Source organism: Pezoporus occidentalis, unplaced genomic scaffold (assembly GCF_034315485.1).
Source record: "Pezoporus occidentalis ecotype Australia unplaced genomic scaffold, CSIRO_AGI_Poc_V1 ctg3, whole genome shotgun sequence".
Taxonomy (NCBI): Eukaryota; Metazoa; Chordata; class Aves; order Psittaciformes; family Psittacidae; genus Pezoporus; species Pezoporus occidentalis.
Genome location: NW_026914940.1, coordinates 2,924,640 through 2,949,238, shown reverse-complemented (window position 1 = coordinate 2,949,238; position 24,599 = coordinate 2,924,640). Strand labels below are relative to the sequence as shown.

At 42.7% G+C, this 24,599-nt stretch overlaps 1 protein-coding gene and 1 long non-coding RNA gene across 6 annotated transcripts in view; one reads left to right on the top strand and one right to left on the bottom strand.

Annotated features, from left to right (window-relative positions):
- The window catches only part of LOC134167854 (uncharacterized), a 1,192,997-nt gene that overhangs the window by 1,530 nt on the left and 1,166,868 nt on the right, over positions 1-24,599 (top strand). The window lies entirely within an intron of this gene.
- The window catches only part of SLC45A4 (solute carrier family 45 member 4), an 87,054-nt gene that overhangs the window by 26,606 nt on the left and 35,849 nt on the right, over positions 1-24,599 (bottom strand). For 3 of the 4 annotated variants that reach the window (XM_062626945.1, XM_062626944.1, XM_062626943.1), the window contains exon 2: positions 7,470-8,090. In XM_062626945.1, coding sequence (XP_062482929.1) covers positions 7,470-7,713 — 244 coding nt within the window. In that variant the 5' untranslated portion in view covers positions 7,714-8,090. Of the gene's footprint in view, positions 1-7,469; positions 8,091-16,079; positions 16,201-24,599 lie in introns of those variants that run through there. The other variant, XM_062626946.1, reaches the window with a different exon arrangement.

The following is a 24,599-nucleotide window of genomic DNA, read 5'->3' as shown; positions in this document are numbered from 1 at the left end:
CATGAAGAGCATGGAAGCACTATTGTGTTTTATCAACTGTAGCAAAGGTACCTCTTGGGTGCTGTGCATGCACATACATTCAAAGGTTCACCTGATACTCTGCTCTCTCTAGAGGGGGTTAGGCAAAAGATGTGGGCTTTGTAAATTTGGCTGAGAGTGAATGTGGGTGGAAAGCAGACTAAGAGGAAGGGCTCAGGCTAGGAAAGAGGTTGTTTAAAGGTGCATGGTTTAAAGCACTCAATTTAAGCACATTTTCAGGAGGCCAAAGGCTGCCCCTATCTCTCCTATCCTTCCCCCAGTACTCACAGGGAATCTTAGGAAGGGAACACTAAAAATACAGGGATGCTGCAGTTCCTTGAGTCCTACATGTGCCTCTCTTTCTGCTTCAGAGCTGTCTATGGAAGAAGAAGAAAACCTAGAGGCTTGCCTTGGCTATAGCAACAAGGTGGGTCTAGTATGTGTGAGAGGGAAGAACTGCAAGACAATTCAGTGACCCAGTGTTAAAAAAAGTAAAAAGCACATTTACAACAGATTGGAAGAAAATTTAAAAGCTAATACGCAAATTAACACCCCCCCCAATCTGCTTATTATTTAATACAGTCCAATAAGCAGTTCACCATTATTGGACTGTAACACTGTTATTACCTGGTCCTTAGTTCTGCTGCTTTACTACATCTCCTTGGGGCAGGAGAGAACATGAGATTTTGGAAGAACAGGATTTGGAAGAACAGATGTCAAAGTACTTCTAAGTCATTCCAAATAGTTTAGTCTCTCTTAAGCCCTGGCTGCTCAAGATAGAAAGGCAGCATGCTGGACAGGAAAGATTTACTGGTAGAATGAAGCATCTACATAAGGACAGAGATGTCCATTTCTTTCTTAGGGAGTGATTATTTTTGGAGGCCTCAAGCTCATCCCACAAATCACAGACTGAGATGTCTGTTGCTGCAGAACAAAAATGGGTTTGAGGAGCAGAGATGACTTAATCAAAACTTGCTTTTAAATCTTTTAAATAGGAGCTGACAGTGCATTTGTGCAGTTTGCTGTATCTTGCAGGGTGCTGCTGCTTCTGTTGCACAGTTCTCATACCTGTTAAGGGTTTCTTGTGTCATAGCTGGGTACTCACACTAACCTCAGATCACGCAAGCTCTCTAAAGGAAAATTGAGGATTCAAAGAAGTATCCTCATGCACTTTTTACTGCAAACACTCTTTGTGCTGAGGAGGGAAGTATTAACATTCCCGTAGGACACAATTAAAAGATCAAGGACTTAAAGATTTGGAATGGAAGAAAACAGCACCAGAGCAACTCTGATGCTTGTTTTAGAACTAGCTACTTTTGCAGACCTTATTTAGCCGAAAAAGAGGAACAAAAAGTTACCTACTGCTAAGTAATAGGAAACACATTTCATGCTGTGGGACAGCTCTTCGCACTCTGCTTCCCTCTCCTAGTAAGGCCGTTCACCCAAAGTCACACAGTCTTTACAACCCTAAAGCCAGAATCCTCATGTCACCCCAGCTGAAAACCTGCCATGTGTTATCAGTTGTGCCCCTGAAGGCCAGATTCAGTGTTAAAGAAAAACAGAACATTACTATAAAAAGAAAAAGCTCTGTAAGCAACAATTATTGCTCAACTTCCAGCTTGCGTGCTGTTTGCCTTCATATCAAAACAAAGCATGTGCTCCTATTGCCCTCAGGATTAAAAAGCTTTATGGCTGCATAGCACCTTCTTTTAAAGGTGCCTTAAACAGACCCTGAACCAGACCTTCCACTAAGGACATGTTCAAAACCTGGGCTGCTACTGATCTGAGGTCAACACATACTTTATGTAAGGGAACAGTGATACATGATATGAAAGCATCACTGACTTGCCTGCTGGTTAAAAAGTAAGTACAGTAAAATTAGTGTTACACAACTCCTTAGTGGGCATAAAATTAGCCAATGAGTAAAAAATGATGGGTGGGGAGGTTTTATAGGGCAATTAACATGTGCCTCAGGCACAATATTTGCAGTTTCATACATTCCACCACTTCAGATCTGAATACAAAATTGATGTGGTCTCAAAGATTAACTTCAAAGCTAACAAGGCTAAAAAATTTATCTAATGAACTGTTTATTACTCTAGGTTTTGTGTATCTGCTGTGCAATCAATCCTTGTCCTTAGTTCAGCCATGCTACAGTCCCCTCTTGGGACAAGCCAGCTCTCAAGCCATTAATTCTTCCAAGGAGGAACTCAGATCCTGCAGTTCAATCTCAGCATCAAACAAGGCACACATGAGAGCCCAGATGCAGCTGGATCATACAGGAGTTTAACTCAGAGCAGGTTACAGCAACTCAGTTTTTTCCTGGTAAAACAAAGTAAGGTAAGGCAAGGCACAGCTCCAATGGTAAGATACAGCTTGTAGAAAAACAGTTCTAAATACATGTAACCTTAGCATAAACGTAACCTCTGGCAGAGATGAGGAATAAACTCTACTACTTGAGCTGAAATAGTCAGTGCTGCTTTATCCTGAAAAACTTCCTCCATCTGCAAGGGTTTTTCCAGGCAGTCAGCCTTTTTTCACTTGAATTATAGGCAGCCTCCAAAAGCTTATCCCATCCCTTTGTTCCCTTCTCCCTCACTAGGTCTTTAAGGCTTTTAGACTTCCTTTGATCCCAAGCTTAGCCTTAGGAAGACCCCTTCCACACTGAATTGAGTCAGCAACTGATACCTTAATTCCTTTGAAGAAACATACCTAGAAGCTAATTTCTCTGTAACATTTCATGCTTGGTTGCTAAATACATCTCCATAATCTCCCCTTTACCTCCATGCGTTCTTCTCAGACCCTAAATTTCAATGCAAAGATTCACTACTTCCTACTCAAAGTTCACGTTGGAATATTAAATCTCTTCAGCATAATGACTTGTCAGCTTCCACTCTGAGATTTCTCAGCATCAGCAGTTTTAATTCTTGCTTAACATGCTTTTCGCACACTGGCAGTTGCACGTGACCTAGATTTAGTAGGCTATGCTTAAAGGGTCTTGAATGTTAGATAATAGCTTTTTTTCCCTGATTTATGTCTAAATGACAGCCCAAACCCCTAAACAGCTTTACCACATATGAGACAGGTTTCCTACAAGACATAAGGGACTACAGTATTTTGCTGATGCAAAAGCATGTAATGAGAGAAACAACTTCTCCAAACAAAAATAACCTGTGGTATTCTGCTTTGCTTAGCTCAGCCTTTCTCTTTATTAAAATCTAATCAGAACTGAAACACAGAGTTTCTAACAGTGCTATTCCTTGGTGTTATTGCTTAAAAAGAACACCATGCTCAGGGTTAAAAGGCCCAACTTCGGTATTTAATGCTGCACTGGCTAATGTTTAATACAAGAGCACATTAACGCTCACAGCAAACCAAAGCAACGCCATCACACATCAGCACTCAGATACCCAATGCCTAAAAATCAAGGCTATTCATGTACCATATCAGAGAAACATCCCTAAATTTAAGTGACAATAGAAAGACAAGCAGCACATGTAAACTGCTCATGGTTTACCCTCATGTAAATGTCCATGGTTTCTTTTTAAAAGCACTAGTGTGATATAATTAATTTATGCTGTGGAACAAGGAACAGTTCTGGTGCTGACAGTTGCTTCTGTGCCTATTAGCTATTCATAAAACATTCAATAGCATTGGAAAGAGACTTTGAAGCAACAGGAAAAGCTTGGCAAAGCTTTTATCCTATTAAATATAAGTAGTGAAACTTCATGTTTACAGCTCCTACCACTCACTCAGACAGCAAGTTTTTCATGCTGGAAGCAGCAGCCACCCCAAGTCACACAACACAGTTTTCTTCCATAGCCCTAATGAAAGAGGCACTTTTTGGATCCATTTTAGTTCTGAAAGGTGGGATTTACTGGTTGCAGTACAACCCAAATTGTGCTTGAGTTACACCTGAAATAACCTGAAATTACCAAATTGTTATTTAATAATGGTTTAAAGTGTTGTTATCTGAAGATGTGATTTTATTGAACCAGCTGCTTCAAAAAAGTTTATACCAGTTTCTCCTCACTTTTATTCCCTCAAAACCCTTTACAAAATCCTTTTTAAAATGCATCCAAATTTTCCACAAACTGGGAGTTGTTTTAGAGATTTCAACCTTTGAAGCCAAGTTTGAGGGAAGAAAAGACATTGTCATCTATAAACAATAGCAGGGATTCTAATTCACTCTCACAGATAAGCAGCATGAAGTACCAGATGTTTAAAAAGACAAAGGCCTCCTCCTGCTCCTATGGAGTTTATAACGCATGGCTGAAATGTGACAAAGCAAATATTAGTGTTAATGCACAGAACATATTCAAGAGTAAGATGCAATCACTCAGTTTCTCCACAACCTCAGAGTGAGGAACAAATAAACCCAGAGTGCTGAAGGCACTGACAGTTTCGTTTCTAGTAACATTTTAATGATGAGTGAATGGGTCTCTAAAAAAGGTTAATGAAGATTTCTAGAGATCCAAACTTGTGAAAGTGCCAACTAACACTACTTCACCTCGAGTCAGGCAGCAACTTCTCATATTTGGCATATTTTTATATCCTCTCAATCCTTCTGAACAATTTAGCTGCTTCAGTTTGAATTCTTAAGCTGCAGACAGTGAGACACAAAGCAAGTTAGAATAAAACCCCATGTAATATATATTTGGCTTGTTCTTGTTGCTAAGCTACTAAAGCCCAGTTATGACTACAAGGCTGTTAAAGATTTGTAGCTGCATTTCTCACAAGGCAATGAGACATCAATCTAAGCACAGCAATAAAGACAACGATGAAAACCACAAACCATGCTATTTCGGTGGGGGTACAGCAACTCAGGCACCTCCAGACCTTTCCAATTCACAGTATCCACTGACCCAAGCAGCTGTTGCTGCTGCCTTTAGGTTTTCTTGTTAGGAATTCAAAACTTCAGGACATTTAAACACAGAAATTGTACTGGAAAGGGACTATCCAAAGGACTATCTCCAGTTGCTGAAATCTCATGGCTTACTGAACAAGTAAGACAGGTTGTTCATCTGCCAGATCATACCACCACCTCTGATACAGGCTGCACAGTTAGGAAAGTCAAATACCTGCAAGCAGACAGTGTGTAACATCTTAACTAATATACTAATGTGCCTAAGGTTTTAATGGTGGTAGCTGATAGGAATCTCAGATGAGTTCAGTGAACAAAATTCTCTGAGATACAGAACACAAGCACACACTGTAAAGCTTAATTGTTAAGACTCAACATAAGCCTGTAAAGAAGCCTTTTCTGCACACCCAAAAGGCTTCTGGTTCTTCAATTTGTTATAAGCAAAGTCAGTTGGTTTAGTGTCCACACTTCCCCTGGTGCCACTTCTTGAAGAGAGTTTGAGCCCATTAAATCTCATGTAAAAGAAACTGAATGTGGCTTTTCTCAAATGAAGCAGCAAAGGGAATATTCCAGCAATTCCACAGCTTCATGCAACCCCCTTCAGTGAGGAATAAATATAGCTCATGTTGAGGCAAACAGATGTTGAGGCTGATAAAGGTAAATAGAACCATGTAAGAGGCAATTACCAAACAGGTTAGATAAGTCACCTGTGAATAACTTAACCCTTCAGTGAATCCAGCATTGTGTAGCCCCCTGCTGAAGGAACATGAACCACAGCATGAAAGATTCCAATTAGTTCCCAAAGCCCTGAACACATTTCTAACCAGCTCCCTCCATTTCTTATCTCTATGGCATGGAACACCATCATTGCATCCTCTTTGCATTGCTTCACTGATCTGCCAGCTTTTCTCCAAGTGAAAATGCTTTTCCTCCCTTCCCCCAAATCCCACTGTTATTCTGATCACTGGGGTAGGGAAGGAAGGGAAGAGATATTCCTCAATTATCTGGAGGAAACAGATCTGCTAGAAGAGCTCACAAAAGAAACAGAAATGACTGGTCTGTCATTAAGAGCATGGTTTATTTATGCTGTCTGACCTTACTTTATGGTCAGGTGAAGTCAGCTTAGGCAGCTACACATGTGAAACAGCCAAGTGCCAGCACAAACAAGAAAGCAAACAGAAGTACAGGTCACTTACAGGACTGGGGGTCTTCTCCATGCAAAGCAGGATGCAAGGGTTTGCATTCATGGTAGTAATTGAACCAACACCACTAGTACAAATCGCTTACATCTCTAAATCTCAACTTGCCCAAAAGATAAAACCTCAAAACAAGTTATGAGCATGATAAATGGTCCTAGATGAAGTTGCAACTGTTTTATTCAGGAAGTCAGGTTCAACAGAAAGCTGCTCTTTGGAGAACGTCTATAGAATTTTGCCTATGCCACCAACAGATCCAAAAATGACATTTGATGAGCTCTGAAATGAACATGTTTGGGAAAACCTGGAGGTAGAAGTCACCAGTGTCTCTCATGGCACTGACTGCACTGATTATTGACACCTCTATGGATTCAAGTATTGACTAGTAACTTCATACGTAAACACATTTTTAACTGCAGGAAGACTGCACAAAAGAATTTATGCATTTCATGCACACAGCTTCAATCTCTGATGCCCTTTTATCATACAGACATAAAAATACAGACTTTGCATTTGAGATGCTAACCTGGAAATCCTTAAACAATGCTTTAAAGAGCCTTTAATGAACATTATTTTAGAGAATCGGTTGAGTGGTTCTGTTTCACCACAACTGAGCATGCTATGAAGCACAACCGCATGTATAAGCCAAAGCAAACATTAGCAAACATAGAATATGCATGCATTATATATACACTTATACCATACACACACATTGTTGATTTATTCCCTCATTGAAGCATGCTCAGTCTGGTACCTCCATTCAGCTTCATGTAATGTTTTCTGGTATCTGACAGAGCACATGATTTTCTGGAGTTGATAAAGATAATACTAGGTAACACCACGGGCAGTTTATTGTAAACCTAATCACAGCACTCACCATGAATTCAACACTGTCTACTCCTATTCTAAACCCCATTACCACCCCATTATTAGCTAAAGCTATTGGTATCATAGTTTATTCATGTGGTATAAACTAGGCAGATGACATAAGACTTGCTAGTGGTTTGAAATAAATGCAGTAATTTAATAGGAAAAGCTGATTTATCTAACTTTAAAGTACTGTAACCTGAAGCATTTCTCCGTATATGAGAAAAAGCTTCACTGCAATCCTTTATCATCTAACATTGTTTCTAGGACACTTACCTTTTAGTAAAGAATTTAAGACTTAAATCAGATCAACATTTTCACAGAGAAAAGCAATATTAGACAGAAGATGAATGCACATAAAAATCCTTAAACACGGTCACACAACTGAATCTATGCCACAGCCAGTAACAAAAAGCCAAATCCTTTTGTACCTGATGTACTTTTAGTTGGCAAACCCTTCTTCCTCTGCCTTCAAGCAATGCAAAAAGATACAGTTTCATCTATCAGAAATGAGGATTACTTACCAATTTGTAACAATACAGGTGTTACCAAAGCTGTCTCCATGGCATAACAGAATTCCCTGCCAAACATTACTGCACCGTGCATCACCCACAGGCGTATCGGTATCCGGTCTATAGAGCCTTCACTAATGGTCTCCTCCCTACTTTCATTCTCCTTGTTTTCTGGTTTCTGAAGCTGTGCCACAGGTAGATCTTGAACTTGCATAGATTCCGAGTCAGCATTCTGGGGAGCCATATTCATTACCATAAAAATATATATATATTTGTTATATCTATATAAATAATACTACCATAACTCCACGAACAAATTAGGGTGTCTTCTCTTTCAGCCTCTGTTCCTCAGGCAAGTAACGCTTATATTCCTCTTGTACAAACAGGTATCTTGCAACTTCTTGTATAGATACGAGACCTCAAGAACAAAAAGCTATTTGGTAGGAATTTCAACATATGGCTTTGCTGGTTTACTGAGAGTTAGAGTTAAAAATCCATAATTGCCATTCAGTTAATACCAGTTTCATAATTATTATTGAAGAAGTGCTGAAGGTGTTAGTCTTGCTACACAGAGGTGGAAAGGCGACACAAAGAGGTGCTCCACTGTTAATCCCCATCGAGTGGCTGATTAATCTGCAACAAAAAGCAAGCATTTCAAAATTTCAATAGCGTTTCTCAGGATATTGTGCCCCCCCCACCCCCCTTAACCATATACCCTATTTCCTGCTTAATGCTTTCCATTGTCCTTGCCTACCGTAGGGTCTCTTATTCCACATTCCCTCCTACCTCTGGACTTTCCATTGAAATGCAGTTACTCCTCAGATTTAAACACTGCTTGATTGTACTTGCGAGTTCCTCCAGACTGTGGTGCTGCACAAAGCCAGAGATCAGTGCATTTGCCTGAGATCCTCAGAGCACTGAGCACAAGACTAACAGATTCTGGGAAATTTACTGCAGGTTCCATTTCAGACACAGCATAGGATATTCCAGTACTATGCCAGGAAGATGATTCATCCATTACCATTTACTCACTGGCCACACAGACATCAATGTCTGTCAACTTTTGGAAGTTGCCAGTTTCTTTGCAGCATCCTTCACACCATCTTATGAAGCTATCCCTCAAGCATGAGCAAAAATAAGCCATTAGAAAGATAACTTTAAAGATTGATATTTAAATTTCTAATGAAGATACAGTTAGCACAGGCATCAATCTTCACTTACTCCCACATCCTATGAGGTTTCTTAAGCCCATGAAAATAGAATGATGACTATCTTCTACCATACATTTAATTATTAAAATGTATTCCAATCAAGATAAGCTTCTACATTCCCCCCTCCTTTGTGCATAGACAAAGTCTAAACTGACAGACATACTGTACCATGTCAGTCAAAATGTGTTTAAGCACTTGAGAAGCAAGCACTTTATTAAAAGTCAGATTACATCATGTTTGTACTAATGTTTGTACTAGAAGGATGCACATTAACATCTCTGCACACAGTGTGACTGCACATTCAGGGGAATGATTCCACAAGGCGCTGGCTTTGGCAACAGAGCTGGCCTAAGAAGTCCCCACACTGCAGCTCCTGCCCCTTCAGCAGTGGCAACAAAAAACCCTGTGTGGGTCAGAGCATAAACCAGATCATAAAGTGGTGAACCTAAAAATGAACATTAAGAAGAGCATGATGTGTTTGGGCTTTAAAGCACATCCCAACAGCAACTGCTTCAACATGACCTGACACACTGCTCTACTAGAAGAGCAGCACAGGAACATCATCATCTTCTGCGCTCCCTCCCACTGATACCCTCCTTCCAGCTGTACTCCCCAGGCAGTTTACTGAGTGCATTTGGTTCTTCCTTTCACAGAATCCCAGACTGGTTTGAGTTGGAAGCGACCTTAAAGCTCATCCAGTTCCAACCCCCTGCCACAGGCAGGGACACCTTCCACTAGAGCAGGTTGCTTCAAGCCCCTGTGTCCAACCTGGCCTTGAACACTGCCAGGGATGGGGCAGCTGCAGCTTCTCTGGGCACCCTGTGCCAGGGCCTCAGCACCCTCACAGGGAAGAAGTTCCCCCTAATAGTTCATTCCAATCTCCCCTCTGTCAGGTTAAAGCCATTTCCCCTTGTCCTATCCCTATATGCCCCTGTAAAGAGTCCTTCAGATTTCTTGCAGGCCCTCTTTAGAATCTTCTTCTGTTTGGTGTTTTTTCTCCTCCCATGCTCCCCAAGATTACTGGAGTGCTCCAATTTGATCCCCTCAATAACAACTTAATACAATAATTTGCTTTGGAGCTACTCAAACCTTGAAATCACATGAGAGAAGTTAGAATAACTTACTGAACTCAAGTGCTGTAAGCACAGTTTTAAGCTCCAACTTTTAATCTGTAAGCATTAAATAGCTCAGAACAAAAAAGACTCAGGAAAGTATTTCTCCATCAACTCAGAATTAACAGCGGGAGTTGAGATGCGCAGCCTGGGGTTACTGAGTTATGGCACAAACAGGCACCTATTCAAGTTCTTCATAAACACCTTGTTTTTATAAAGGTTTTTGTTTCCATCAGTCAGGGTTTGGATTTGCTGAGCTCCTGCATGCAGCAGAGTCCATCTGCCTCCTTCCAGTAGCGAGTACAGTGTTGAACTTGCATCAGGAGGGGAAGGGATGTGATTCTCTTACTTTGCTTTAGTGCCCAAGGTTCCACTTTAAGCCTTGAAGGGCTATTAAAGTTACCATAAATAGGAAGTTAAGTAGAGTGTGTATTAAAAGAAACACACTTCCACTTCTCATAACACAAGTTCTGGGTGAGGAAAACTTAGGAAATCCAGGTTCCAGAGAAGGAGCAATTATTTTAATTACAAACTAGTCATAAAACATTTAATTGCTGGCAGAGTCAGGCAAAGTTACATGCAGTAGAATGTAAAAGTTTAAATACCAGCTCTTATTATTCAGAAATCACTCAGAACACATGTGTTATATTCCAGACTATGGCTCACGGGTAACACTCCTGCACAAGATGGTTTTAAAGTCTCTAATGCTTTCTTACACTTATTTTCCCCTCCTGTCACTCTGTATGAAGGATTTAACTCCATTTCCCTCCACACCTCATTTAATGCACAGTTCCAGGGTAGCAGAACAGAGAGAAAGGCAGTTAATCACAGCAGAATGTTTTATGATGCCTGCAGACGCAAGCAGGATGACACCAGGCCGGGAGCATTTGTCACTGGGAAGGATAAAGAGACAGGAAAAAAAGAGGGTATCTGAGATTAAGCTCATTTGAGCCTGACTCTTAAGGGATGACTGAAAATGTTATTCTGGAAGTGGAAGATGATGGGGAGAGATGAGATAATATAAGACACAGGAATAATGGATGATAGATGGAGGTAGACTTTGAAACTGTAATTGACACAGATAAGAACAACAAGAGATTTTAAACATGCCAGAAACAGCAGTTAAAGCATTCAAGTGCAACAGCAAGAGGCTCAATGGACAGGTTTTATCTAAAGGAACAGAGAATTACTGTTCCATTATGTCAATTCTGTGGGAATTGTTCTTCCTGCAGCACTTTCATCTGCCTCCAAGTGCACATCTAATACAAGAGCCAGAGAATAACAAGAGCTTCTCAGAAAGGTCTTCCAGCGCTTCCACAAGCTCTGCTAGGTTGTGCTCATACTCATTTTAGACTGATCCAGATTGTGCTGCTGCTCCTTCCAAGTTCACTTTGAATTTGGCAACTACAAATAGTGGCATTCTTCCTTATCAGAATGGGAGATAAAGTCATTAACCTGCTGGAACCATCACAGAAACTTCTCTGCAGCACAGAACTCCAAAGTAAATGGCATCTAAAGAGGAGCTGGATTGAAGGAAGGTATTTTTTCATGTTTGTTGGCTACTAAAACCAAACCTGAATTGACAGTATATTCTTTTGAACTGAGGTATTGAATATCCATGATAATTTCCAATAGTCCCTTTACTCCTGTGGTTCAAATGCTTCATTGTGTGGAGTCCACCTCAGAAATAAGCCAGCATTAATATCATGAAAATGATGAATTAGGCTTACATTTTACCTGTCATTCAAGCAGACTGGGTACTAAGAGAGCACAGGAGAGAGAGGCATAGTAATAAAAAGTGTAGAAACCTTTCATCCATCCCTTTCCAACCACGTAGCACCTAAAGATAATCATTTTAAAAGGTAAACTGGCCCATAAAACAGCAGTTATCCCAAGAAGCTGAGACCACATCCTCATTCTGCCATGCACTCTCACCATACTTTCCATAAAGCTTTAAAAGGCATCTTACTGTGAGGGTGCTGAGGCACTGGCACAGGGTGCCCAGAGAAGCTGCGGCTGCCCCATCCCTGGCAGTGTTCAAGGCCAGGTTGGACACAGGGGCTTGGAGCAAGCTGCTCTAGTGGAAGGTGTCCCTGCCCGCGGCAGGGGTCCTTTCACACCCAAACCGCTCTGGGATTTTATGGTTTTCATGACTAACAAGGAAGTAGAATGAAGAATTTCAGCCGTGGGAACAGGTTCGTGTTGGGCATTGTACTGCAGCTGGGTATGAAGGGAAGTGCAGCCACAGAAATATTGCTGATCATGCAAAATGTTAACAGCAGGAGGGCACTGATGACACCAGCTCTTCAACCTAATTGCACATGTTTTACTTTGACCTTTGGTCACATTGCAACAATGACAAAACCTATAAAGGGGTAGTTAATATTTCAACAAAATATGCAAGTAATATATCCTGAGAACTGATCTGTAAGCAAAATGTCACAAAAACTGCTCAAATTGCTTGTAATCTGTTATACTTTTATACTGGACACCAGATTCAACTGCACAGAGTGCTGGGCCATCTTGGCTATACCATGCTTTGCCAAGAAAGGTTGGACTAAACGATCCATGAGGTCCCTTCCAACCTGGGATTCTATGATTCCACCTAGACACAAGTCATGACATGACTATAAAGCATAGAAACAAGTTATATCATAGTAATCCTGTGCCTCAAATAGGCAGCATTTACAGATAAAGAACATGACCCATCAGAGAACCAAAGGAAAATTGCTGCTTTTCTTTAGGGTTTTCCAAAAAGAGGAAGAATTATATAAGGTCATATTTTTGGCCCACAGAGTTCAGTGGTTTTGTTTTCCCTAGCAAGCACCAAGATGCTAGAGATGCACAAAAAGCCCACACTAGATCATTATGCAACACAAAGCCTTGGGCAAGTGACTCCTATCACACTTCTCAGTGTTTTGTTAGGTCAGGACTGAAGAGGTTGACAAGCAGTGTTTTTCCATTTGTGATCCAATCTTCTGACCTCCAGATGATGCTGACTGCACCCAGCAATACCCAAATAAACAGGGTTAACACTGATCCTGCCCAAATCTTTGAAGACTGAACTACATTTAATGCATGTTGCCAGACATCTCTTGCTAACAAGGAATAGGAATGTTCTGTTTGACAAGCAGCTCAGTTTTCTGAACCAGTGCCAAAGCATGTGACACTAATCACACATGTGCTTTATTAAGCAGTAACAAACCTTGGCAAGTGGATAAAGAGTTAAATGGACCCAACATGGATACCGTAAGAAAACTTCCAGTCTTTTAGAGGGCTTTCTTCCTCTGAAGCTATTAGGCAATCCTGAAGGCATTTACTGGTGTAAGAAACAACTCATTTCAGCAGGGTAGGTGTGCACTAGATACTGAATCCCAAGTCCTGAAGGGAAAAAAAAAAGCATAGACAAAGAAAAACTGGAATGAACAAAGTGAAATGGATGGAAACAGTTCTGTCCAAACGCCATGGAATTCCTAAGGGAGCAAGGAGGGGACCGAGCTGAAACAAACTACCCCCTTCTCTTACCCTGGACTTAAAGTTTACTGCATTAACTTCAATCCCTTACCTAGCCATCTCTTGTTTTCAAGATGTGCCTACAACATGATTATTACATTCTTTTACATGCAAGTATACAGCTTGATCAAAGTCTCCTCAAATCATGGTGAAGAGCTGCATTCAGGTTTGCTCCACAGTGATGCAGGAAATATTCCTGCTCAAACAAATATTCTACAGTCGAAAAGAATTTATTCTTCTTGACTTTGAAAGGATGAAGAGACACCTTGAGCCATCACTGCACATAAAGGTCACTGTTTACCACTAACTGCATAAGCGAAAATAATCCTATGAGTCTATGAAAAGAGCTATGAACTGATTCTTACAGGATTTAACCAGGCTTTAATTATTCCAGTCACAGCTGCCACTGGATCACTAACAGATCCTGATGCCACATTCTGCACCACCATTAAGAAAGCCATAAACTACAAGAAAACAAGGTTAGTGTACACCTACTTCATGAAATATTCCAATGTTTGACTGGAAAACACAAGTTTAAGAGTTCAGAAGCTAAAGTCTAATATGACAAGATTCCCTTTCCTCTCAGTCTCTTACACCTCACCTTCCTTCAGTTCCCCAATGAGTACAGACATGCACACTAGTAACCAAGCTGTAGGTTGCCCAGAGAAGCTGTGGCTGCCCATCCCTGGCAGTGTTCAAGGCCAGGTTGGACAGGGCTTGAAGCAACCTGCTCTAGTGGAAAGTGTCCCTGTCTGTGGCAGGGGGTTGGAACTGTAAGATCCCTTCCAACCCAAGCCATTCTATGATTCTATTTCACCTGTGAATCACGTGAGGGTGACAAGCCTATGATTTCCCAGTCATGTCATTTATTTGTCAAGATACTTTTTCTGCCAAGTCGGTTTCTGCTAAGGTTTGCAAGTAATCTGGCCATCTCTTGGAAAGCCATCTAGACTGATTGAAGAATAGTGTTAATATTAGCATTGGAAAGAAAGACATTCTGAGTTTATCTGGCTTTTACTCAGACTAAATAAAATGTTTGGCTGAACGCTTGTACCCCTATGCTGCAGACAAGCATCACTTCTTATTCCTTCCACGATTAAACACAAAATGGACATTGGGTTCTGCTTCAGCATCTGACTGGCTTGCAAAATGATACTTGGACTTGTGCCTTTTCAAGAGGAAAATGGCATTTATCCAAGGATAATTACTAATGTTTTGAGTTCAAGTCCTCTGGTGCTCCACCATGCCAAGAGACAAATAGCATGCTGCTGTGAAAGAACAGCTCTTAAAGGCAAGGATGACCTTCATCCTCTTGCAAGCCACCTCAAAAGCCTCACAGGGATTTGCCTATTCTCTAAATACATTAAAAATTATTCCATAAGATGCAAATGCAACTCATTTTGTACAGATGACTGCTCTAATATTTTGTTCTATAGATCTGCAATAGGGACAGTAGTTTCTACTATTTGGGTCCAGAGAAGGGCAACATCACTGGTGCAGGGCCTGGAGCACAAGTGTGATGGGGAACAGCTGAGGGACCTGGGGGGGGGGGGGGGGGGTCAGTCTGGAGAAGAGAAGGCTCAGGGGGGACCTGATCGCTCCCTACAACTGCCTGATAGGAGGATGGAGCGGGGGGGGTTGGTCTCTGCTCCCAGGGAACAAGTGACAGGACAAGAGGAAACGGCCTCAAGCTGCACCAGGGCAGGTTTAGATGGAGCTGAGGAACAATCCCTTCCCCAAAGGGTGCTCAGGCATTGGAACAGGCTGTCCAGGGCAGTGCTGGAGTCACTGGCCCTGCAAGTGTTCACACACCATGTAGATGAGGCCCCCAGTGCCATGGGTTAGTGGTGGCCTTGGCAGTGCTGGGGAACAGACGGACTTGATGATGTTAAAGGTCTTTTCCAACCTCATTGATTCTATGATTCTACTATAAAGACAGTAGCAGCTGAAACCAGACAGATCCTGCTTGCAGTACAAACCTGATCAGAGCTTCAAATCGTAACAGTAAACTATACTTTGCTAGGACAGGCTGTTTTGCTAGCAAGGGTAGTTTTGTTTTACAGTCAGCTGCTTGCATAAGAATAGCACATAAAATACATTACCTGCTTACACTACAGGTTTCTCAATCACTTGAAACTGGAATAAACAAGTACTTCCTCTTGCAGGAGCAGTCAGTTCTTCCTCTTCTTTGCCCCAGGTTCCTTACTCCCACCCCTTTCTGCACAGCCACACAAGCCTGTGGTAGTGAACCAGTGTAACCAATACAGGTTGAAAACGAAGCTGACAACAACACGTCCAAGAAGCTAAATAAATCCTTGATAGAGTCGCATTGGTTTTATCTGATTGCATGGCTGCATGGATCCACACAGCATGGGAGTAATAAGGAATGGGAGCAGCTACAAGTAGCAGTAACACCAAAGCCTGTGTGAAATTGCAGGTCACAAGGATAAACCAAGCTGTAGGCGGATTGCTGCAGCTACAAGGTCAAAAAGCAGATCCACCTGCCTAGTTCAAGATGCCTCATTTCCACAAGGCAGCCAGAGGATCTCCTGTCATGCTGGGAGGGCTATCATGTACTCTGCCTCCTATACTTGCCAGATGCAAGGCAGAACTTCACTTGCTTAGCCAACAGGCAGCTATTTGCACCCAGTTGTTTGCGGCTCTGTTGCTAATTATTAGTGGCTGTTTATAGTAACAGAACTGGCCACAGGGAAGTTTCTTTGGCCCATGTCAAGACTCAAGTGTTCAGTCACCACAGGAGGAAGAAAAGCATGTAGAAAACATACCTGGAGGGTTTAAGCCCAGCTGGACAAATAATGCTCAACTTACCAAGTTCAGCAAAGGGGCTGTATCCTTCTGTGGGTTAAGGTGTTCCTTAAGTTTAGACTCAAAAAATCCTGTGACTTTCTAAAAGCACCAACATATAGATGAGTCATGAGGCCTCTGGTTCAAAAGGGCAGCAATTACAGGCAGGTATTTGTTTAAATTGCTATTCAGACTTCTCACACAGTTAAATGCAAACATGATTTTTAGACAGGCTGAGAAAGTTGGGGTTGCTCAGCCTGGAGAAGAGAAGGCTGCGTGGAGACCTCAGAGCAGCTTCCAGTGTCTGAAGGGGGCTATAAGGATGCTGGAGAGGGACTCTTCATTAGGGACTGTAGTGATAGGACAAGGGGTAACAGGTTCAAACTGAAACAGGGGAAGTTCAGGTTGGAGATAAGGCAGAAGCTCTTCCCTGTGAGGGTGCTGAGGCGCTGGCACAGGGTGCCCAGAGAAGCTGTGGCTGCCCCATCCCTGGCAGTGTTCAAGGCCAGGTTGGACAGGGCTTGGAGCAACCTGCTCTAGTGGAAGGTGTCCCTGTCCGTGGCAGGAGGTTGAAGCTGGATGAGCTTTAAGATGCCTTCCAACCCAAACCATTCTATGATACTGGTTTCTAAACCCAGGACTGTATTAACCCTATCAGAGGGAGAAGGCTATACTTATTCATGAGTAACTTTTACAAACTGCAACTATACTACACGTTGCTTAACACCAGACCCAGCTATGAGCAACATTACTGCAGATCCCAAGAGGAAAGTCAACCTCCAATTTTAAAATAGTCTTACATTAAACTGGACTAACCTGTTTTGAATCACTAAAAGCCTGCCAAAGAAGAAAGGTTAAGGCTAACTGGGTGCAATAAGGAACCACATTTGACATTTAGTTCATCATTCAGGTAATCAAAGGCACTGAAACACAACAGCATAAACCAGCTTGTTCTACAAGGATACTGCGCCTAAAGAATGACTGACACTGAATGGAGGCTTAGATGAGATTCTGAGCAAGTTCATCTTGAAAACTGATATTTAAAACACAAAAGCCAAAGGCAGCCACTGGAACCAGCACGGTGCTTTTGCATCATGACCTACTTTTGAGGCTATCACACAATATAGGCCATGGAAACCAGATTTGGGAGGAGGGAAATCAATCTGCAGGACATTGCGCATTAAGTCAATATGGAGCAATCCACTTCACCGGGAAAAGCAGCTTTTATTCCACTTCTTGCAATGCAAACTTTTGCCTCTTCACACACAGGAATCCAGCTGAAGCCTTTTCCTACCTCTGCCTTGCTGTTGTTTAATTCAGGGCATGGTGTAGGTAGTTAGGGCCTGGCGGCCGGAAGATATCGCGTTGTACGGAAAGATAGAGCCCCCCCTGTTTAAATAGCCAATAGTATGTAGCTGGTGATGTAAGCAGACGGAAGTGACGCTGTAAACCCAGGGTATATAACGCTGTGTTGCGAAGTAATAAACGCCATTTGCCGTCCACCACACTGGTGTCTGTGAGCTGATGGCCCGAGCGGCCTGGGGTTGGTCGCCGTGCCGTTCCTGAACCAGGTCGCCACGCCTTGTGAAGGCAACAAGTGGTGCCGAAACCCGGGAAACTCGCCTGGACGGATGAACGGCGGCCGGAGCGGCAGGACCAGCCCGGCGGGGAGGACGCTCCCGGACCAACAAGGAGGATGGAAGCCCTTGTGAAGGATCACATCATCGGACGTCCTCGCAACTCATACGCTCCAATACCGAGAGAAGATGACAAGTCCGCAGATATCCCTTCCATACCCGAAAATCCTGAGCAGATGAAATCCGGGCAACGGCAGCATGATCCCCGCAGACAAGGATGGCGACATCTTTGTGTGCTCTTCGCCTTACAGCTCGTCGCTATCACACAAGCGGTACCAGAACCCCACCCCCATCAGCCTTTCAAGTGGACCTTACTCCGATTTGAGGGCCAACAGGTTATCGCAACCCAAATAACACCAGGAGCACCAAGCTTTAATGCCACCTTATGTCAGCTTGTCCCGAGATCCCGATGCTGGGAATACATGGGATTCTATATGTGCCCTAGTTCGAATCCTGGAAAGGGATATTGTAACCACCCTAATCAATATTACTGCAGCTATTGGGGTTGTGAAACCATAGCCCCTGGCTGGATACCGGGTAGTGGTATAGACAGGTACCTAAAGGTGCAATGGGGTCCATATGGGTGCAAACCACCACAAGGGTGGGGAGGACGTGGAAAATGCAAATACCTCTTCTTAAATGTCACCAGCCCTGAAGATGTAGGATGGATAATTGGAAGAATATGGGGAGTGAGGTATACGGAACCAGGGACAGATAAGGGCGGTTTAATTCTTATAAAAAAGGAAGTGGTCCCAAATGATCCGCTGCCAGTAGGCCCTAACCAGATACTAACTGATGATTTGGCTAAAGGAACAATGGATAGTACAACAAGAATTACCAAAATAGACAATATAGCGATAACTCCTGAAATGAAGACTACTCCAGTCACCCAAATTCCTGACGAAACCCTTCAGAATAACCCAACCCCTAACGAAACCCCTGAAATTAATCCCCTTTTGAAAATGATGCAAGCTAGCTACCAACTGCTGAACAAGACTAACCCAAACCTTACGGAACATTGTTGGCTATGCTACAGCATAACACCACCCTACTATGAGGCTATAGGAATAGAAGACGCACCCTTAAGAGTAAATGGTACGAATCCGGCCCAGTGCGCTTGGGACACAGAAAAACAAGGGATTACATTAGCACATGTGACGGGAAGTGGTACATGTATAGGTACAGTCCCTAAACACAAAAAACAACTATGTGCTAATGTGGCACAGTCCAAAACCCCTGCCCAGTGGCTAGTACCGGCCAATAATGCCAAATGGGTTTGCTCCATTATGGGAGTTACACCCTGTCTGTCGTTAGACAAGTTTGATGAATCCTCAGAATATTGTGTCCAGGTAACCATAGTTCCTAAGATCTTCTACCATTCCGAACAATGTTTCTATGAGTCACAAACCACTCCAGAATACCATCGGTCAAAACGGGAACCCTTTACAGCATTGACAATAGCCGCTCTCCTGATCATGGGGGGTGCGGGAGTAGGCACAGGGGTGGCATCCTTAGTGCGCCAACACAAAGAATTTACCGCCCTAAGCATGGCAGTGGATGAAGACCTAGCTAGACTAGAACAATTTATTAGTGCATTAGAGAGTTCGCTTAGATCGTTATCTGAGGTCGTGCTACAGAATCGAAGAGGGTTAGACCTACTGTTCCTGCGACAAGGGGGAGTATGTGCAGCTCTGAAGGAAGAATGTTGTCTGTATGCCGATCACACTGGCATAGTGAGAGATACTATGGCCAAACTACGAGAGAGACTAGAAAAACGAAAAAGGGAACGGGAGGAGGAACAGAATTGGTTCACATCCTGGTTCACCAATTCACCGTGGCTTACCCCTGTGATATCTACCCTGCTAGGGCCGGTTACAACAATCCTGATAGCATTGATTTTTGGACCCTGTATACTGAATAAGCTGATGTCATTCGTCAAAAGTCGTTTAGGAAAGGTTAACATCATGCTCATAGAACGCCAACAGTTGCTTTAGGAGCGTTCTTGTTCACAATTTTTGATCTGTCCCCAGTTATACCTTGTCATTCTCTGTTATCACCTGTTTCACGTGCCTTGCCCGATGCGCTCTGCATCCTTATTTCAAGCATATATTCCGTTTGCAGAAACTGTTCTCAATGTTGTGTAAAAGCATCAACCATGTACTGTTGTTACACCCGGTTAGTTTTATTAAGCATAGGGAGGGGGGAAATGTAGGTAGTTAGGGCCTGGCGGCCGGAAGATATCGCGTTGTACGGAAAGATAGAGCCCTCCCTGTTTAATAGCCAATAGTATGTAGCTGGTGATGTAAGCAGACGGAAGTGACGCTGTAAACCCAGGGTATATAACGCTGTGTTGCGAAGTAATAAACGCCATTTGCCGTCCACCACACTGGTGTCTGTGAGCTGATGGCCCGAGCGGCCTGGGGTTGGTCGCCGTGCCGTTCCTGAACCAGGTCGCCACGCCTTGTGAAGGCAACAGCATGGCTTTTGGAAACTGTATTAATCTAAGAGAGGGAAATGCTTCTGGCAGCTCTTTACTCTTAAAGCTGAGCATCTGACATCCTCAACTCCCATCACCCCAAAATACAGCAACAAGGGCATATGCTGCTTCATTTTGAAAGGGTTAATGAAGACTTGCTGCACCTTTCCCAGGTATGTATGCAGAATTCCAAAAAGTATTAAAACCTGACATAAACAACTCCCAACTCCAGCCCTACTAATATTAAATCTTCCATAGGATTTTCTGCTTACTTCTGCATGGCCTTGACTAGAAGCCCTCTTGGTTTTTAGGACCCTCTTTCCACTCCCTTCCAGCTGAGTCAGAAAAAGACCAAGAGCAAGACTTTGGCTCATGCTGGAAGATGTGCTGACATAGTCACAGGCAGCAAACTCCCCTGATGGGGTTTTTCTTGCTCAGATATGCTGAAAGGAACAGAGAGCTTAAGACATAAGGTGGAAAGATGAAGGTCCTCATGACATCAGGGGGAACATCTCTGCAAGACAGAGCTATTTTCTCTGGGCATAAATAGCAAGAGAAACTTTACCAGCTAGCAAAAGATATAACACCTAGGACCACTGATGCTGGTACAGAAGGCATGAGGAAGCAGCTTCACACTACAAAGACAGAGGCATGCCTTACTCATCTCCAAGCAGCAGGTTCTACCTCCAAAATTAGATTAAGTTTAAAGGCAAGATAGTAAGTACTAACAGCCAAGTACTTTCAAAACCAAACATAACAACCTAGTCACCACATAAGCACAAAGAACTCAAAGAATCATGGAGATGGAGATGCTCAGGCCAGAGTGCAAATATGCTGTGATGGTCTGACACTGCCACAAACTGTAGAATGGTTTGGGTTGGAAGGGACCTTAAAGCTCCTCCAGTTGCAATCCCCTGCCATGGGCAGGTGGATCTCACACTAGAGCAGACTGCTTCAAGTCCCATCCAACCTGGCCTTGAAATAACTTGCACTAAGAAAATCCACTGATTTGGTCAAATAGGCACTTTATTTTTGCAAGTTCTTTCACCAAGGCTGTCCTCCTGATTGCACAGTGTCAGAAACAAAGTATAACACCAGCACAAGCGCTGGCAAATTGCTCTCTAGAATGAGCAATACTTTCTATAACAGGCTGAGACTCGTGTTTTGCATGAATATTCATCTGTAAAAAACAGTCAAGCTGCTTATTTAGTCTGTATATGCAAAGTTAGACATCTCTTGCAGATCTCACTGCACCTAAGATGAAGAGTGCAACGCTTCATTTCCATGTACTGGCATTTGAATTATATTCACTGAATATTTGCAGGCTGCTTAAGAAACCCAAATACTGCCAGAATATGTATTAGACAATTACAGAAGCTATTCAATAGATCAAGACAAGAAAGAGCAGTGTAGATCTTCCTAAGCTGCCTCCCTCTAGCATATCATTAACATCTACAAAGTAATTTATTGGAATTAGCTCCAATTACCAGTCCCTAAACACATTTCCATCAATCCGTCTCAGAAAACTCTGTTAAAGTTGGCTTTTGAAAGCATCTATGAGATTTTGTTCACCCCCCCAACAAAGACAGAGGTTAACCACAACAACATAGGAGAGGGTTTCTCACATTTCAGATTGTCTGAAGGGTTTGTAAACAACTATATGTAATGGGTTAGATCATCATCTTTAGTTCCCAGAACCACAGAATGGTTTGAGTTGGAAGAAACATTAGAAATCACCCAGTTCCAACCCCCCACAATTGGTGGTGGGTAATACCTTCACTGCAATACAGGCTAAAAATGATGCTTTAGCTCTGCCCTTTGCCTTTCAGAAAACCTAGTTTCAATCCATGCTGCTCAAGTTCATTAGAAAACACAGCCCCTCAAAAAAAAGTTTAAGACAATCCCCTTAACTGTATAATGTCAGCTCACCTTCAGCAACCACCTCATCACAATCATCTTGTACTAAATACTCTCATTTTGCCTTCTTGGAGTGTGCTCACAGACCAAACTGGCACAGCATCACTATGCTACCTTGGTAATAAGCAACTCTTTACAGCCTAACCTGCATTTTGAACCTGAACTGATTCAGGAGGATTGCTGGAAACTGCCTCTTGTCAGTGTAAAGGAGAGATCCCTTCCTCACCTCTGCATAGCTTCCCTCTGCCTGGGCCAAGGAAAATACTCTCCCATCCCCTGATGAAGTGTTAGATGGAGCTGAGTGTTGAAAGGAAGGAAAAAAAGCATTTAGAGATAAGTATTTCATTCTTACTGACTTCCTCCCTGGCATCCAAGGAGGGCCAACTCCTCCTGACACAACCACAAGTCAAGGGGTGCAGTGAAATAGCAGCTCTCCAGCTACACGACCTCAGGCCTGAGATGTATTAAGTGGTATTAATAAAAGGAAACAGGTTAGAGCAGCAGTTCCATGGTGCACCACCTTTGGAAAGCATCTTTAGTGCCTCCTTTTAGAAGTACATGTGACTACAATCAAGCATTGGAAAAGCACACTCCATAAAGAGTAGAGCTGGAGCACTTGAGCAGATCTCTTCTTGAGTGTTTCACATCATCCCAAATACCAGTATGACAGACACTTATGTTCATTGCCATGAAGCATAGCTGTTTGATTTGATTTCTCAGTTATTTAAACAAACATCTGAACTGACCGAGCAGTGATGCATTACCCATGTATTTTAACTACAGAAACAGAATTGAGACCTTCCTCTTAACGCCCATCATTAATCAAAGTAACAAATCATAAGAATACCAGAGAAACAGTTTGGCCAATAATACGGATAAATTGGTGCTTAGAAGTGTTGCAACACCACTGATTTCAGACTGTATGTACGGTGTTTGAGAACAATACAGGAAGAACTTCTGCAAACAATACTTTCAGTAAAGTAGGTGAGACACGCCATTGAGGAGTTAACACCTTGTAGGAGAATAAAATACAGGTAATGAACAAATAGCACCTCCTGTATGAAAGGCTGAGAACATTGGGGCCGTTCAGCCTGGAAAAGAGAAGCTGCATGGAGACCTCAGAGCAGCTTCCAGGATCTGAAGGGGGCCTATAGGGATGCTGGAGAGGGACTCTTCATCAGGGACTGTAGTGATAGGACAAGGGGTGATGGGCTGCAACTTGAACAGGGGAGATTTCGGTTGGATATAAGGAAGGAATTCTTTACTATGAGGGCGGTGAGGCACTGGAATGGGTTGCCCAAAGAAGTTGTGAATGCTCCATCCCTGGCAGTGATCAAGGCCAGGTTGGACAGAGCCTTTGGCAACATGGTCTAGTGTGAGGCATCCATGCCCATGGCAGGGGCTTGAAACTGGATGACCTTAAGGTCCTTTCGAACCCAAACCATTCTACGATTCTAACCCTCTGGCCAACAGAGCATATTTACAAAGCATCCAACACAGTCTATTTACAAAACCATCTGATTTAGACATCTGGGTTATGAGCTGTAGAAGCTGGTGAGCACGCTCAAGAGCGGTTCCATCAGGACATACTTTGTTTTTGGACTGTGAACAAATGCTATTTCAGTCCTGTGTTTTGCCAAGCTGTAGCCCTGTCAGAAGAAGATATTTACTGACACACACACTAAAATAACAAGAGGATACAAGTGCTTGCTTGGCAGTTGGACTTGAAACATAAAAGCCTGCTAGCAGGGGAATATTTAAGACGACACAGACCTCTCCCATTTGTGACTTTGTAGAACTATGAAACCCTTGTCAAAGGCTTCTCAGAATTTACCCAGATTTACTTCATTTGGGAACTGCTTTCATCCACTCTGTTCTTACAGGATGCACAAGCTCCAGCCTCTTTAGATGCCGCTTTAACATATGCATCTGGACCTCTATGGGATGAGACCTGCAGCAGTTCTGTACCAAAGCTGAAGCACTTTTATAGTGTGCTGTCACAACAATCACAACCAGTGCAATCACAACAGCAGTTATCATGACAGTCACCTTCAGCAGGTGAAAAGTTAACACATCTCAGTCTAGCTTTAGTCCTGTCACATTCAATCAATTCCATCATGCTCTGTCAGTCCATCAACTTTTCCTGTAGGCTTGCCGAAAAATATACAGCTGCCATCCTTCAAGGGAAGCTTTACATGACCTAAGGAATCCTTTAGTGACACAGCTAAAGCAGAGATGGGGGCAGATCTCATCCACACAACTGTAAGCATTATTGTATGATCTAGAGCATAGATCTTGTCCCCCTTTAAATCCCACAGAGACATTGTCCAGGAGCAGAGTGGTTAAGAGAAATCTGCATAATAGTTTTGTGAGCTGCACCGTAAGTACTTGTTAAAAGCCATAAGCAGGCCATGCAGGCCTCAGTACAGTATACACACATGTACAACTAAGCACAGGTGTAGATGCTAACC